The sequence below is a fragment of the Lissotriton vulgaris genome, chromosome 6 (genome assembly GCF_964263255.1).
Source record: "Lissotriton vulgaris chromosome 6, aLisVul1.2, whole genome shotgun sequence".
NCBI lineage: Eukaryota > Metazoa > Chordata > Amphibia > Caudata > Salamandridae > Lissotriton > Lissotriton vulgaris.
Genome location: NC_141694.1, coordinates 1,690,830,042 through 1,690,847,227, shown reverse-complemented (window position 1 = coordinate 1,690,847,227; position 17,186 = coordinate 1,690,830,042). Strand labels below are relative to the sequence as shown.

Genomic DNA, 17,186 nt, shown 5'->3' with positions numbered 1-17,186 from the left:
TATAGTTTTTTTCCCCTAATTAGTTCATAGTTTAAACAGGCAGTGTAAGAAAAACACTTTAACTGTGCTCTACAGCTGCCCTGGTGACCCCTGACTCACAAAGACAAGAGGGCATATTCAAAGGAATAACAATGATTTCTTATTAAAGAACCACATTGGTGTCTTTTTGCAGAATGTTAAATGGTGAACAGGTCGCTATATTTATCTATTGCAATTAAAGGTGGCGCCTTATCTCTGCCCTATTAAGGTCTGTGCAGCCTCTTTCCCTCTCAGACAGGCAGTTGAAGACACTGTCTGTGAGGAGGAGCGGGAGGGGGGATCTGCTCTTATAAGGGGCCTGGCAGGCTCGGAGTGAAAGAGAAACAAAAGCAGTTATTTTGTTTCCCTTCACTTCTGAGTCAGCCCGTCAGCTCAAAGCAGGCTGCAAGCTACGCCTGCTTTACAGGAGGCACTGTGTCTGACACACACCCTGGACGAACACGCTGAGGGGACCCCCTTCATATATAGAAGAGTGGGGCCCCCGCACTGCGGGGTGTCCGTTATGCCTCTGCTGGTTTCCACGAATCACATAACCATCGGGTGGAGCCATATAACCATTCAGTCAGCACCCGTCAAACGCATTGCCCGACCCTATTAGCCAAAGTTGGCACAATGTTTTGAATGAAAGATTGGATGGATGCAAGTTGCAATCTCGCCCTTCTGGTATTTAATATGTTAGTTCACATTTGTTTGTTTGTTATGGCATATCAGCCAGATTACAAACCCACAAAAACCCAGAAATAATACACCCCCCCTCTCTCTCTCTACATGGTTCCGCTTAAATGTGACAGACTAGCTCCCACGACGTGACAGCTACCAGAACCAACTCCACCACTCCTCTGACAGCCACTAACGTATGTACATGGAATGTCCGGGGAATCCACACACCTTCCCGTAGATACTCAATATACTCATACCTTAAAAGGCACTAGGCCCAAATAGTCCTTCTACAGGAAACACACCTCACAACTCCTGAAAAAACGAACCTGCAGAGGAGATGGCGAGGGCAGCTCCATGGTACCGGATACTCAGCCTTCGCTTGGGGAGCACTGATCTGGATCAGACCAGGCGCCCCCTTTAGACCTGAGGAATAAGTGATAGCCACAGAGGGGTGGTATATTCTTGTAAAGGGCCGTCTTAATGGCAGACAAATAGTATTAGGCACCCAACACGCCAGTCATCATACTTAGATACATTGACTGGCAGACGTTCTAACTGGCGTGGAATACCCTGGTTGTTGGGTGATGACTTCAACTGTGTGTTGGATGTAACTCTTGACCGTTCCTTTTCCCCACCTCCCTAGCACACCCATGACAATAGCCAAGAGGGCATTAAATGACTGGATGGTAACCTGGCAGCTCATAGACGTCTGGAGACAAAGAAATCATACGGACAGGGTATACTCCTACTAATCGAGCTCCCATAGGCTACATGTTAGGTTGGACAAGCTGCTCTGCATGAAAGAGATCCTAACGGTAGTGAAGAAGACTGAATACTTGGGCAGGACCCATTCAGATTATAACCCACAATTCCTGCAAATTTCATGGGACACTGCCCATGCAGCCCTCCCCAGGTGGTGCTTACAACCCGAGACACTAGAAGATAAACTATTTCCTGAAGCTCTCAACACAGAAACCATTAATTACTTTAACGACAATACAAACACTGCCTCCTCATGCCTAACAGAGTGGGACGCCTTCAAAGTGGTAATAGGGGCCACTGCCTAAACACACAAATAGGTGTGAGTAGAGTAATAGAAACAGACACCAGGAAGGTGGAAGATGGGCTACTCCACCTAAAATCTCAAGTGATACAAGACCCGCTATTAAGACCAAATCTCAATGAGAAAAGAACAGCTGCTGGAGCGATTGAGATGCCTCAATCATAAGTCACACTCAGCACGCATTCACAGCGCTTCAGACAGGGCAGGACGCCTACTTGCATGGCTTATCAGACAAGAGAATACCCAGACGTCCATAACAGCGATCCGAGCTTCAGATGGCACACTACTATACACATAAAAAGAAATACACTCTGAATTTACAAGACATTACGCAGAGTTTATAAATCCACCACCACTGCACCGCCTAAGAAGATCCAACAATTCCTTGCAGAAATTGCTCACCCCCGAGCAACGATTAGAGTTAGATGCACCGGTCATCCCCAAAGAAATCCTAGCAAGTATACATGCTCCGGGTACAGGAACGTACCCTGGCCTGGATGGCCTGCCGCTCTAATTTTACAAAGCATATGCTACACTGCTTGTGCCTCAGATAAAAACAGTATACGACGCAGCACTGTGGGCCTCCACACTTTTAGGGCATCACAACAAGAGGCATTACTAATATCTCTTCCTAAACCAGACAGGGGTCCATCGCAACTGGGTTAATACCGACTGCTGGCACTTCTCAACACCGATTATAAAATATTAGCTAGGGTAACCTCGGCTAGGCTGGCACTGCTGGTGCAGTCATTGGTGCATTCGGACCAGAATATACAGAGATTCTTCTGGCTCCAAGAATATGCAACACATCTTTGGCCCAGCTCAGGCTGCTTGGTCCTAGACCTAGAGGAGGCCTTCAGCTCTCTCCAATGGCCCTATCTATTCTCGGTCCTCCGCCAATACGCTTTTGGAGTAACTTTTCGAACCTTGTGAGGCTGCTATATACGCAGCCTCTCATCCGGATCGGCACAGGATGACAAATATCAGGGAGCTTTCCAATAGGCAGAGGAACAAGACAGGGGTCCCCCCTTTTTCCTTTACTATTTTCATTGGCTATGGAACCACTTGCAGTACATTTTTTCAGGAGTGGTAATGACTGGGTCATTTGCCTGGGTGACGGTCCACACATGGCGTCCTTATAAACAGATGACCTACTACTATGTATAAGGACATTGACAATGTGACGGACACCATAGTGGAGATTTTGCAGTGATTCGCTGGGTTGTCCGGGCTGAAGGTGAATTGGAATAAGTAATGCCTCTATCCCTTTAAACATGAAGGGGAGGACCCAGGGCTTACGGTCAATGGTGGGTGTATTAAGTGGCAGCCCTCATCCTTCTGGTACTTAGGTATACACATATATGACTGTGCAAGAGACATCTTGGATGGCAGTCTAACCAGAGGCATATTATCCATCTGCTCCCAAATAAAATTTTGGAAAACGCTGCAGATAAACATCATGGGCAGAATAACCATGTCCAAAATGGTGATACAGCCTAGACTCTTGCATTACTTCACGAATCTGCCCTAATACATTCAGGTTAAAACTTTTCTGAATTGGAACAATTGCTTAGAGACTTCATCTGGAACAAGAGTAGCTCTATGGAAGCTACATGCGCCAATGAAAAAGGGGGCCTGGCAGTTCCCAATATGGAACTATACTACTTAGCTGCGCAACTACAGTGGGAGACAAAATGGCTGGCAGGACTGCAATTAGCTGACATGGCTACTGTACAACCACCCTGGTTGTTAACCAGGAGCTGCCACTTGTCTCATCCCACCGCCAAGACCCCTACCTACCCCGACGCTGACCTCACTAACCCTGGCTCACCGCTGCTACAGATGTAGCCTGTATCTCAACCGGCAAATGACCCCCTATGCACCCGCACTACCCCTTCTTGGTACCGTGTGGAGTGGGTACATCAAGCAGGGTGCTGGAACCCTGGCATGCTGCGGGGGTACAGACGCTGGGTGACATATACGAAGATGGAACAGTATTATCTTTTGACAAGTTAGCCCAAGACACAGACATGCCACAGGGCCAATTTATATTATGCAACTGTATAATATCTGCTCTGACAATGTCCTGGGGGGACATGAGCATTGAGCCCCAATCCCATTTAGTAAAACAATACCTGCATGTTATGGGGAAGGGCAGCCATACAGTGCATAGGCTAACGGAAGCACTACTAACGCACACATTAAGACCTCTAGAGACGCTGCACACCAACTGGGGTCAAGCTAGCCGGGCTGATGAGAGGTGTTACCTCGAAACCGGTCCGGTCCTCGGATGCTTGATACGGTCTGGGAAAGATATTGCTGTTGTAGTTCGGACTGGACTGTTCCCATGGGGCACAGGGTCAGAGCTGATTGCATAAAGCCATTATCTGACCCAGGGTGGTGTGGAGTGCAAAAAACGATGGATTTAGGCCCAGATCCTTGTACTGGGGTGAATGTAAGACATTGATCTACATTCTGTCCATCAAATTGTTTTTTGTAATTTGCGCACCAACTGGGCGGCAAACAGATGTAGGCCCTGGGAGGAAAAGGAGTGGGGAAGGATATTGGCAAGTGCACACAAATTTAGCAGAATGCAAAATTCTGCATCCTTCAGTTTGTTATCATTCATAGAACCTATTTATCACCAGACAAAATAAGCAGATACTTTCAACGAACAACGGCAGCTTGCCCCCATTGTGATCAGGTCTGAGCTGACCTTCTTCATATACTGTGGTCCTGTCCTCTATTACACAGATATTGGCAAGAGGTCGGGACCTGCTTGGCGGAGTACACGGACGGCCCACGGTTACAAGCATGGGAAGGAGTGCATACTAGGTGTGTTCCCCAGTCAAAAAATGCACAAAGTAATATCCAGATTAATAGATCTAGGCCTTATAGCAGCTAAAAGACAGATCACCCGGAGATGGAAGAATAAACATCCTCCCTTACCAGAGTGCTGGAAGTAGTACCTCCTGTTGTGGGCCCAGGCTGAAAGCGTAGCTCTACACAAAGAAGATACAGCGGGCTGCACAAATACCCCATTGCACAGCACTGGCACACTATATTGGTAACATTAAAACATACTGGGCCAATGCAGGATGGGGTAGCATCACATGACAGAGACTGAAGAAGGGATAATCAGTGATTGCAAACAGACTGTATCAAAGCAGGCATCTAGCCTAGGGTTGTCACAAAACTACTGTGGAGAGGACTGACGCATAAGCAAAAATATCTCATGACTTTAAGACATGAGGAGAAAAGCCAAAAAGGGATGGGAGAGGGTTAAACACAGTGGGAGATGCTTAAATAGCAAAGAAGTTGTTTTATTGTGTTGAGTAGTTGAATAGTAAACAGCATCAGACATGGCTACACATATAAACAGACCCAAAACAGTAATTTACTGTTAGAAGCCATATATGTGAAGTATGTTACCGACATTCTTTCGTTATCCGTTAGTCATAAAGTATCATGTAAGAAATGCACAAGTCGAAATAATGGAAATGTAATCCGCCATATGTTGGCACTGATAATTGTGAATTCACGCATTGTATTTCACAAGAAAACTATAAAATGCAAATAAAGAGATTAAAAACAAAATCAAGGAGACAACTGAATTATGCGCAATTATTTATTGGTTGAACCTCTGGACTACTCAGGAAAGACGTTTTTTAAACTTTAAATTTCTTTAAAGTATACCACTGCCCAAAAAGGGTTTCCAAGCCCTAAGTAGAGCTAGACAGTGCATCTCAAGCGAGGAGAGCAGTTAGGTAAGACACATTTTGAGAAGCCTACAAAAATGTCCCTCATTAGGGCAGCTCCACAGTTGCAAGGGAAGGGATTTTGGCAGCTTGGCAGCCTAATATTGAAAAACACCCACCTGCTCTGGTCCTGCTATATTTAGGGACCTGGAGCAGCAGAAAACATGAGGAATGAAGCTGTCTGGTATGACAAAAATTACTAATTAAGTGTCAGAGGTAAGTATGGCCAGAATTGGACATGTCTTTGTAGGTGAAGCAGAGTGCCTTAAGTTGAATACACTTAACAGTTGGGGACCAATTAAGGTCCCAAAGCATGCCAGAGATATAGGATCTGCCCTAGGCAAGTAACAAAGAAGGTGACCTACCATTTCTGAATCACATGAATAATGTGGAACAGGGCCTTGTTGATTCCTAAATAAAGCACATTACCATAGTCTAGACAAAAGATAATCAAAGCCTAAACTATGTTCTTTGAGTAGCTCTGGGAATCATCTAAAGGAGCTACCGGAGGCCTCAATGACCAAAACATCAGGCAGGCACAGCATTGATCAGGAACTCAAACTTGAGCTGGTTGTAAATCTAAAAAAAAGAGACTTTCTACCACCTCAACAGGAACCGGCACAGGGATGAACTCTCCTGACCAGCATTAAGATCTCAATAGGTTACGTTGGTAGCCTACGATTAAGATCTCCATCCTATTGCCGTTCAGTTTTAACAGTTGCTGTCCATGCATTTGGCGACTGCTTGAAGGCAGGTGTTAAGCTGCAAAGGGTCTTTGTCTGCTGCAAGTGCTAAGTTGATGATAAACTGTTTATCATCAGCATACAAGTAGATGAAAGGAGAAAAGTATTTGTGATGTCGGTGAGGGGTCGGTGAGGGGTTGAACATAGTTATTAAAGAAGGAAAAACAGCTGATAGGGTTTGAAAGAGTTTCAGATGTAATAGGCGCTCTGCCTAAGGTTTACGTTACACTTCGTAGGGAAACAATGATTATGGCTTGGTGCGTAAAGAGCGAACGGAAAAAACCCTAAACCGTTCAAAGAAAATCAGAAAGACTTTCACAAACTATAAGAAGCATTGCTTCTTATAGTTATTAAAGAACATCGGGCTCAAAGATGACCTCTGGGGAACACCACAGTGTATAGGCTGCACTGTTGAAGTAAAGGTTTTAGAGGTAACTTGAAATGTTCTTTCTGCTAGAAAGGAAGAAAACCACTTCAGGGCAATGCCTGTGATGGTGCATCCCTTGAGTCTACCGAGGTTTGTGGAATGAGATAATGTCAAAAGCAGCACTCCGGTCCAATGAGGCCTTGAGTTTGTCAGTGGCCACAAGGCGAGCAGACTCAGTGCTGTGGCAGGGATGGAAACCCGATTGAGAAGGATGCAATAGATGGTTGGATTTTAGATAGGCTCATAGCTGCATTTTAATATGCTTTTCGAGCTTGTTGGCAAAAACTGTAAGAAGGATGATCGGCCTATAATATTCAAATTTGAAGGAGTCCAGTGAGGGTATCTTTAAAGGAGGGAAGACCATGGCATGCTTTCATGGCTGTAATTAAGGACATATGTAGCAGGTTGGTGATGGCTGGGAGAATGACTGGGCTAGCCTTTATTTTAAAAAAAAGGAGAGTACTTGTTCCATTGGAGAGCCCGACTTGAAGTGGCAGATCCTGTCCTAATGAGCACAGATGACCATCCAAATGCAAATTAATATTGTCCAATATGTTTAAATTAGCATATTTCAAGGTAAATAGAGAAATAGCATTTGCCAAAGCTGAACAGAAACTCTGTGACCAGTCCCGGGGAACAGTAAATAAAGGAGCCAGATAGAGAAAAATGATAAGACCCAAGCAAAAAATGATGGCTTTACTGTCAGGCAACAAGACATGTAAAAGTGGGTTTAAAGATAAGGGCCACACCACAGTGCAATCTTGTTTAGCAATACAGAACCCTGCAAGAAGGGCAACTAGTACATCAGGTGAAGAGCCAATCGTAAGCCACGTCTCTGCAAGAGGCATCTAAATTGTGATTAATAATGAAGCCAAATTAATGTTTAGGAAGAGATTGAAAATTGCGACTAGCTAAATTATAAGTAGTCAGGTGTTTAGTCATGGAAAGAGAGTCAGTATTCTGTGTGGATTGGTGGCTTTCCGCTAGAAATTTAAAATGGCAGCGCCAACAATACTAAGTAGTATAAGAAGGTTGGAAGCCGTGGTTACAGGCAGCAGGAATAGGAGAGCGCTATGCCAAAAGCTGTTCCACCCTATAATAGTGGCTAAAAGGGGGGATTTAAGCTGGGATACTGGCCCCTGGCCCCTTCTGTGTGCAGATGGGTGTAGACGGCCTTATCTTTGGCATACCACTACTGCCGCATCTGAGCGAGTCTGCGCCTTGTGATGAAGTTTATAGGGTGATTGGGCACCAAGGTAGAGGCCTCAGTAAACAACCTCATCATTGGGGCAGTTAAACTGACCGAAGCCATAAGGACACTGAAGAACAGATGGAGACATGTGGAGCTTACACACGCACTAAAGGACCTGTGTGCATGGCCTGCACGTGCAATGGAGGACCCCAATGCCTGTAATTGCTGATCCCATCTCTCAGACAAGAGAGACCTATCAAAGAGTGACTGTTCAAAGTATTATTATATAACTAGCTGTGCAGTAATGTTTTTAGTTCCTTTTACGTACTGCTGCTTAAACCATGAAAACTATTCACTCCCTTGAAGCAGATGGGTAGCAGCTCAGCAGGGCAGCTCAGTAAGGCCTGGTGCTGGCCTTCTGCCCAGAGCTTTGCAGATTTCTGCATGCTTTCTGCATACGCTCATATACACATGCTCAGTTGTAAGGAAAACATGTACACGCACAGTTTCAGACATACAGGACCGCTGCCCCCGTCAAACGATTTACCCTCTCTACTCAGGGCGCCAAGGTGTCCCTCCCAGCTCTTGATACCTTCTGCAGCTGCGGGTGAGTGCAGTGTGGGCCGCAATGGGAGCAGTCGCGTGGTGCTATGCCTCCCTCTCGCTCTCTCTCTCTCTTTATATCTCTCTTTTTCTCTCTCTCTCTCTCTCTCTCTCTCTCTCTCTCTCTTTCTCTCTCTCTCTCTCTCCAAGGTAATGGTGAGGCGGCAAGTTGTAAGCTCAGAGGATTCATGTGGTACGAGGAAATGAGGTCTCCGGCAAAGAAACAGTGAGACAGACAGGGCTCTGCTGCCAGTAGGGCACCGGCTCCTCTCATTGGCTAAACATCTCAGAGATGAGACAACACGTGGAGGAGCAGGAGGAGGGGGGTTCTAGAAGGCTCACGCAGTCAGCACAGGTCATAGCTTGGGGCGAGCCTAATACTCATCCTTAGCTGGGGCTTCTGGTGTTTTTCTTAGTGCCTGCCAGCCAACAAGGCTACCTCGCTGAGACACATTGGTCATGCATGATGGTGCAATAATCGAGTCGCTCAACACACATCACATGCCCAATGTGTTCCTGTGACCTGCTCTGGTACTCTACTACCTGCAGAGCAGGCATTGGGAGAACTACAGACACATCGGTCAGTCTCCTCCTCGTCCATCCTCCATGGCTGGAGGGGCAATGCCCTAAACGCCCTCATGGAAAATCTGCCCCTGCTTGGCGCAAAAATCAGATTCTGGGATAAACAAGGAACCAATACCGTGGAAAAGGGTTTTTTTCACCCAATTTTTCGAGGGAAGTCATAAGGAGACTGTTAGCAATAAAGGATATGATGAGCTGATGAAAAACACTACAAGGTCATATAGGCCATGATGGAGAGCAAAATTTGATTTTCCACTCTAACTGCGTTCACACTAGTTGTTTGCTCCATTATACCACTGCTTTGAGCTGGTCGTAGAAGAGGGCACGCTAAGCAGAACATCTGTAAAGGAGATCACTGGAATGGAAATACTGCATAAAAACAGATCTAGATGCCAGTAATGCATTTATTTCACAATTTGTGCAAACAACAGACACAATCTTAGCTGAACAGCACAATTGGGAACTATGTAGCTCAGTTTTTGCAACTAACGTTTTTGAGACATGGTGTACCTGACCCCCAAGACACCTTAAACATTTATTTAAATATAAAACTGTGAACAATGATTTTTCCTGCTGCAAATAGAACTGATCGATGTAGAACAAGTAAAGTAAAATAACACGTACTAAATGTACTTAAGATATTTAAATGATTGGGCAAAAAAAATGTTAGGATCACAAGCTAAATCTCACTTATTCAAATGATATATTTTTAGAAAAAAACAATTCCTAAAATGCAACTCTTTGAATAGAGGTATTGATACCTGCACACATTCATGTATTGGAATGTGGGAGCAAAAAGAAGATTTAGTTAAGAGGCGTGCGCCAGTAAGTTACCTGGAATTATACCAAGGGCAGAGCATTATAACACCAGGATGAAATGTCATCTTTCAGTTGGTAAATAGCTGCAGCAATATGTGTCTGTGCACAGATGTTTTTGCATTTTTCCTTGGCTAAATGTGTCCGGGGAAACCCTCAAAGCTGGAGGTTTACCAGCAAACACTCTCGTGTCCAGCCAAGGCAGGATTATTTGGAAACTGGAAATGAGAAACACTGCATGCCCTGTGCTTTCCTACAACGAGTCCATGGTAAAAATTAAATTATTCACAAGGAAACTATAAAATCCTAACTCTACCCATACCAATAACTAGTTGACAGCAGCGGTCCGTGAAGGTGAGCGGGGAGGGGGGATGTTGACAGATGATGAAATAGGAATTAATTATTTATTACATGTTCGCTATTCCATCATCTGTCGACTTCTACCCCTTCCGTACCCGCCCGCCCCACCACCCCACAACGCTTACCTGCACGGACCGCCGCTGCTAGTGGAACTGTCTGTGGAGAAACAACACACTCAACAGCATCATGGTCCATAAATAAGAATCTCTAGGTTTTAGTGTGGCTCTAATGTGGTAAGAAAGAGGGGGAGGCCTTGTATGCTTTGCCAATGCGCTAGCGCCTCCATTCGTATTGACAGCAGATGTACATGAATTGGAGATGAGCTCTTACCTGCAACATAATCCCCAAATCCAATGGTGGTTAGAGTAATGACCACAAAATAAATTGCATCTAGTGTATTCCAGCCTTCTATGTGCTTGAAAATGACTGAAGGAATGGCAACAAACAGCACACAGCCAAATAAAATGAATATAACTGTTGATATGATCCGAATTTTCGTTTGGCTCACATTCCATTTCTGCAACGAAAACAAATAGAACACCATCATGAAGGGAGATGTTTTTATAAAGTGTAAATTTAGAACAACAATGCAAAGGATTATAGTTTGTCAGCAGGACTCAGTTTTACTGTTATTAGGAAAATACAACCCCTTAAAAAAAGGAGGTTTATTTATTGACACAGGTCACCACATAAAACACCATGAGAAAAATCCTGTATCCCGACGAGACCGGAAAATTGTTATTTTCTTTGGCTTTTTACACTTGAAACAACAAACTAAAGCATTTGGCTCATATATTTCAAGCGGTGATAAGTTGCATTCAACGTATTGCTGATTCACAAATCTTTTCTCTGGAAGATCTAACTGATGTACTGAAAACATGTACTTTCTAAATTCCAACCTTGTGATTCTCAAAGAGTGGACTATCACAGTTCTGCATGTCTATAGGTCACTGAAAAGTGTAAAGAAGCAGAAACGGATACAGATTTCTTTGCACTTGTAGGTGACACCCAGAGAATGTTACTAGAAGAGAGTTAAGGGTAGTCAGGGAAATGTAATGCAATTAGAACAGCAACCATATCATCATCACTTCGTGGGCATTTACCCACTTTTGCAATGACTTTCTCACTTTTAGAGCGACACCTATATGATCTAGAGAAAATAGCATGAAAAGTCTGTGAAGGTCTTTGACAATCTCATCTTTTCACTACTTCTAGAATGCATTGTTTAAAAGATTAAACTACAAAACTAAATTTGATCTGTCTTTCAAATTGATATTGCTTTGACAGCAATTTAAACTGCGCAGTTCTACAAGTAACCAGTGCTTAATTTGAGACGGTATTTTCTGGTGCTCAGCACCAGCAGATCGCTTTTCATGAGCACCAGTTAAGGACATATTCAGATTAAGTGATTTGCCCAGAATCACAGGATGTTGAGTCAACGCAAAGACTCATACCTGGTTCCCCACCTCCGAAGTTGACAGCTCTGGCCTTTACGCCACATCCCCCCACATACTTTCCTGGTTTGTGGTTGGTTCTTTTTTATGCGGCTCTAACAGGAGAAATGGGCTGGTGCAAACTACCTCCCGACGAGAGCCCAGGCACATATTTTTTTTTACAAATTAACCACTGCAAATAACAACTTTATTTTTTTATTTTTCTGGTAGCTGGGGGTATCGCCTGACACTTCAGTCCTGAACGTAATCCCACAAGCCCCAACTGCATACTTAAGTTCCTACTTTATGTTCTCCCTCCACTATAATTTGGTGGTACGTTCCTACTTCTGCTGCATGTACCCAGATCTCTTCTCAGATCTACTTTTAGATTGGGGTAAAGCCTGCATAAGTTGTCTGAACTAACTCACGTAAAGAAGAAAACATAATACAGAATTTACACTGAGAGGGTGTTTGGGTTAGCTCCCTTCAACCACTGCTTGTTGGCAGTGGCATTCACATTTTAGATCAGACCACAAGACCGACATTTGGGGGCCCATTAGGATGCGGCCCGTCATCCTACCGGTGAAAGGGACCGCCCGCCATAAGGGAGGGGGTCCCATGGCCAGCATTAGGATGCGCCTGCCACAGTGGCGGGTGCATCCAGCATTCCTACCATTGTGGCGGGCGGTGCACTCAGGACCGCCGCCACAACGGCAGGAAGGCATGCTGTGCACTTCCATGCACAGCATGGCAGGCACCGCGCGGTGCCTGCCATGCTGTGAATGGAACTGCTGGGGGGTACCATGGGTACCCCCCATGTGCAACGCCCACACCCCCGGAGTCCATGGGGGACCGCATCGGGCCCCCAAAACAGACTCTGCATGCCTTTCTGTGGCGGCATCGCCGCCACAGAAAGGCATCCGTCAAAGCCCATTGTAATATGGCTAGTGGTGTCTGATAGACAACACCACCACATGAACCCTTCTCCGCCCCGGTCGAAAGGCGACCGGGGCGGAAAAGCGGCGGAGGGTTTTTCCGTCCGGCGCGGACCCCCCAGCCATACTAATATGGCGGGGGGGGGGTCATTCCGGCATGGATGGTGGGTGGATCACCCCCGCCAGGCCGGCGGTGGCGATCCGCTCGCCATCCTAATGGGCCCCTTGGTGTTGGAAGTGTAGGCCACTACCAGTGATGATCTTTTGCCTCTCTGAATGAGTCCTTATAGTTATGGATGAGCAGCTAGAGACAAAGGAGGCTGCAAACAGGACACATTACAGATTTAAATTTCAGGGAAAGGCTGAAGTCAGCAACATAGCCCTCACACATTGAAGGTGACTGCTGCTTGTCACCACAACCTTTACCAGCTAAACTCTATAGATCCCACAGCCAGGTCTGCATGTGCAAGCAGCTGCAGGGCTAGGGACCAATGTGATTGTAAGGAAAATGTGTTAAGGTGCTCTACCAGTTTCACTGTGATCACCCAAGCTCAACTTGGCTTTCTCTCTTCGAACCAGCAAAAAACAGTTTTTATATGGAACGGGTTGTGCCAAAATCAAGAGTAACACATAATTCCTTTTTGCTTAGAACACTGTTCTGGTCAGATTGAGTCGGTGTGAGTTTATTTTGAGAAAGTTAAAATATTGGTTGGAATGAGGCTGCAAAATTGAACCAGAGTATCTACAGCAGTGGTTCTCAACCTTTTGACTATTGGGGACCCTCAAGTAATCATTGCTGGAAGCAGGGAGCCCCCTCCCCGAATCATTATTGAGTCTGGGGGAGGTCCATGCCACTGAGTCATGACTGCTACCCAAGAAGCCTAGCCTAAGCTTGGCAGATGATTTGAACTGCAAAACAATACACAAAAAATATAAAGAGGTATATATGTAAAGAGGTCAAGCAATGGCCTTTGTCTCTCAGTGAAGAGCTATACAACTCTCATGGTACTTTCCGTGTCAACAAACTACTTCTTATTGTAACCATACTCTTTTACTCCACTGGGTTTATAACCATCCAGTCATCCACTGATTATCCATGCAATATGAATAAGTACTTGTAAATTCACTAGTAAAATACTCAATTTACACTTTGCCTTTCACTGTAGTGCAAGTCGGATAGTAAACATGCAGTCCATCCCACACTGCTGAAAACCAAGGTGTAAATGACCATTCAGTGAGTCCTATGAAGAAGGGCTTTCACTCCAAAATAGATTGGAATCATTAAGCAACACTCCGAGTATAGCTTCAATTTCATGTATATTCGTAGGTGAACAACCTTTACAACAAAACTTTTACAACGCAATACCATTACAACGCGGTCATTACAACGCAAACCATTATAACGCATTGCGCTGGGGGGCGCTCTAGGATAGGGAATAAGTTTAATTTTCTATCCAACACCTTCCCTAGTGTCCACGGGGACAGGAGTTCGAATAGAAAATTAAACTTTTCACTATCCAGCACCACTAAGCGCTATGCGTTGTAAAGGTATGCAATGTAAAAACCGCGTTGTAAAGGCAGGCGTTGTAATAGCCTGTGTTGTAACGTCATACATCCATTCGTAGGTGAACAACCTTTACAACAAAACTTTTACAACGCACTACCATTACAACGCGGTCATTACAACGCAAACCATTACAATGCATTGCGCTGGGGGGCGCTCTAGGATAGGGAATAATTTTAATTTTCTATCCAACACCTTCCTTAGTGTCCACGGGGACTGGAGTTGGAATAGAAAATTAAACTTTTCACTATCCAGCACCTCTAAGCGCTATGCATTGTAAAGGTATGCGATGTAAAAACCGCGTAGTAAAGGCAGGCGTTGTAATAGCCTGCGTTGTAACGTCATACATCCATATTCGTACATTCGAAAGTGTCAAGCATCACATAGTTTCACTTTACATTTTCGTGATAGTATAAAAAGTTTTAAATGCAGACCAAGAGGTCATGATCTTAGTCCACAATTTTTAAATACGTTCACTATTAGAACGATGATTGCCCTATGCAATACATCTCTGGCAATCAGTAAAGCCCGATATATTGGACGCAATACAACTAGTGGCAGTTGTTTCGTTTGACATATATAAATGTAGTTTTCTAACAGCAGAGATCAGAAATTCAAATTTTAATGGTGACCCCTTTATAAGGGTAGCGTGTGTTTAGTTTCTAGCTTTTTGGTTTATACCTGCTGTGTGTGCATGGGGAAATTCTAGTCTTAAAAGATAGCAACCAAAAGTAGGCATCCTTGAAAAATAGCTGGTGTGCTTTAAAAAATAAACTTTAATAAATGCCAAAAAAAGCTAAAGGGCTGATTAGAAATTGCCAATATTTTAGTTTGCTCTGACTCAAGACGGCACAACCCAGAAGGAAAGCCAATGTGCCTAACTCAGATGGGAGCATATCAAAGAAAGTGCTCTCAGGGCACAATGGGCATTTGCTCCTGCGTCTTGGGTACCTGAGGCACTTCGGAATAAAAAAAAAAAGAAGCAGATGCTAGTGTGACCACTTCCATAATACCAATCGCACCGACAGACATTTTCGTCTGGTGCAAACACCAATGAGATGTTCTTTCACTTGCATAGTAGTGAGTAAAAATGAAAGGGTTGGACTTTGTCCAAAAACACAGCATTATTTATAGGAAATTGACTTCACAGTCAAGATTGCACAAACCATCCTAAGTTATTATCAAATCACTTGTCTGCAGGCATAAGAACATTGGGGTTTATTACAATGCCGGTGGGGTCCTTGACTGTCAGGGGACAGACTGCCACCTCGGACAGAATCTACGATCCCGTCGGGGTGGCGGTCTGACTCATATCCCGACACTGGAGGTGATGCCTGCGCAGGGATATGATATTATGATATATGACATAGGGATTATGATGTCCGTTTCTGACAGCCATTTCATGGCAGGCCTACCGCCATGTAAAGGCTGATGTATACGGACTTTGGAGACCCAAGCAGGGCCATCGTCCTTCGTAGGCCACTGTAAGGTGGCCCTGGGGGTACATGTAGTGCATCCACGCGCATTCATGCACTGCATGCATTTTCACATTGCGGCTTGTGCTGCGGCCCTTTCCCAATGTAAAAAAGCACTTTTCTGCCCACCAGCCTGGCAGGCACATCCTAATTGGGCGGGCCGACCGACGGATATCGTAAAAAGGGCCAATGTGTTAGGGATGGGTGGTGGGCAGAGGGCCCACTGTGAGAAAACTCAGTGGTATACACAAGAGTTCTCCATGAAAAAACAACAAGCCATGTCCAAGCCCTTCTTTTTCTTGCGCATTACTTTTTTCACCAAACAACCTGCAAGAACCACTTGCATGTTGTAGGTCAATATTTTGCTTCCTTGCCCTCAAACTTTTAATGACTATGATCAACATAAGAGCGCCCTAGACACTACAACCATGAAGAACCCTATTCTTCTGTGCAAACTAAGTGAAAGACCTATCTTTAAAGCGAGTGGTCAGTTGGTACAAAATCAAATGAAGGAAAAGGGGAAATTAATTATTTCCTAAAAGAACCCTCACTCACCCTAGAGGTGACATGCTTCATCATTGGGTTTGTTCACAGGGGGGGCTGACTATCCCCTCCTGTGTGCTACCACGCCTGCGAGTGCAGCGGAGTGGGTATGTGTGAAAAGTGGTGATCAGTGAAAAAAGTGTGTGTGGTTAAAAGATCACAACTGTGCCTCAACAGACTTTATTCGGGGCCAGTTGTTTCACATTAAAAATTGGTTTGATCACTGGATGTTTTAATTTTTGTCCAGGGATATCAATAGGTGACTGGTCAACATGTTTCTGCTGTAAAAAGCTCAAGTCAGCTCAGCTTTCTTCAGGACCAAAATAATAAATAAATAACACCATCCTACGGGGGTCCAAGCACGCTAAGGCCTGCCCACACCGTTAGGAAATGAAAAGTGAGGTAAAATACCAATTTTGTACTGTCCTCAGGATAACTCACGGTTTACCCATCCAACTCCTGTTAGTCATCAGGCGTTGTATCTGTGAACAAAAATGACATATTCAATCTTATTCTATATCTGTCCTTCAAACTTACATGACCATTACTCTACTTGTATGGACTTATTCACGTTAATTCAGATATTGACTATTGATTCTACCCTTCATTAGTTCAGAGGGGAATTTTGGTGGTGTCTACCCTATTGCACACCACAAGTAGGTTCAAGACTGTTTTCCCTACATTTTTGAAAAAAGAGAGAAAAAAAGAAGGTAAAAACCCCTTTATGTCAAGCTTAGCTTTCTCTTTGAAAACTATTTAACAAGTGTTTCATATCAACAGTAGATTTAAACTTCAGACACAGGAGTATTTTAAGTGGCAGACCAACAGTAGTTATTTTCTGATGTAAAGAGGATTTCAGCATTGAATAAGAAAGTTAAGCATTAAGTGTGGCAAACTTACAATGCTCGTTTTTGTGAACCGCTACATGGGCTCAGTGGGATCAGCAGATCTTCACTCGCTGTCAGGATCTGTTTAATCCAAAAGAAACCCATT

General features: G+C 44.4%; 1 protein-coding gene across 2 annotated transcripts in view; it reads right to left on the bottom strand.

Moving 5' to 3' along the window:
• Nucleotides 1–17,186, bottom strand: part of KCNK2 (potassium two pore domain channel subfamily K member 2) — a 529,235-nt gene that overhangs the window by 177,367 nt on the left and 334,682 nt on the right. For both annotated transcript variants that reach the window (XM_086927899.1, XM_086927900.1), the window contains exon 5: nucleotides 10,574–10,760. In XM_086927899.1, the coding sequence (XP_086784025.1) occupies nucleotides 10,574–10,760 (187 nt within the window). The remainder of the gene's footprint in view (nucleotides 1–10,573; nucleotides 10,761–17,186) is intronic.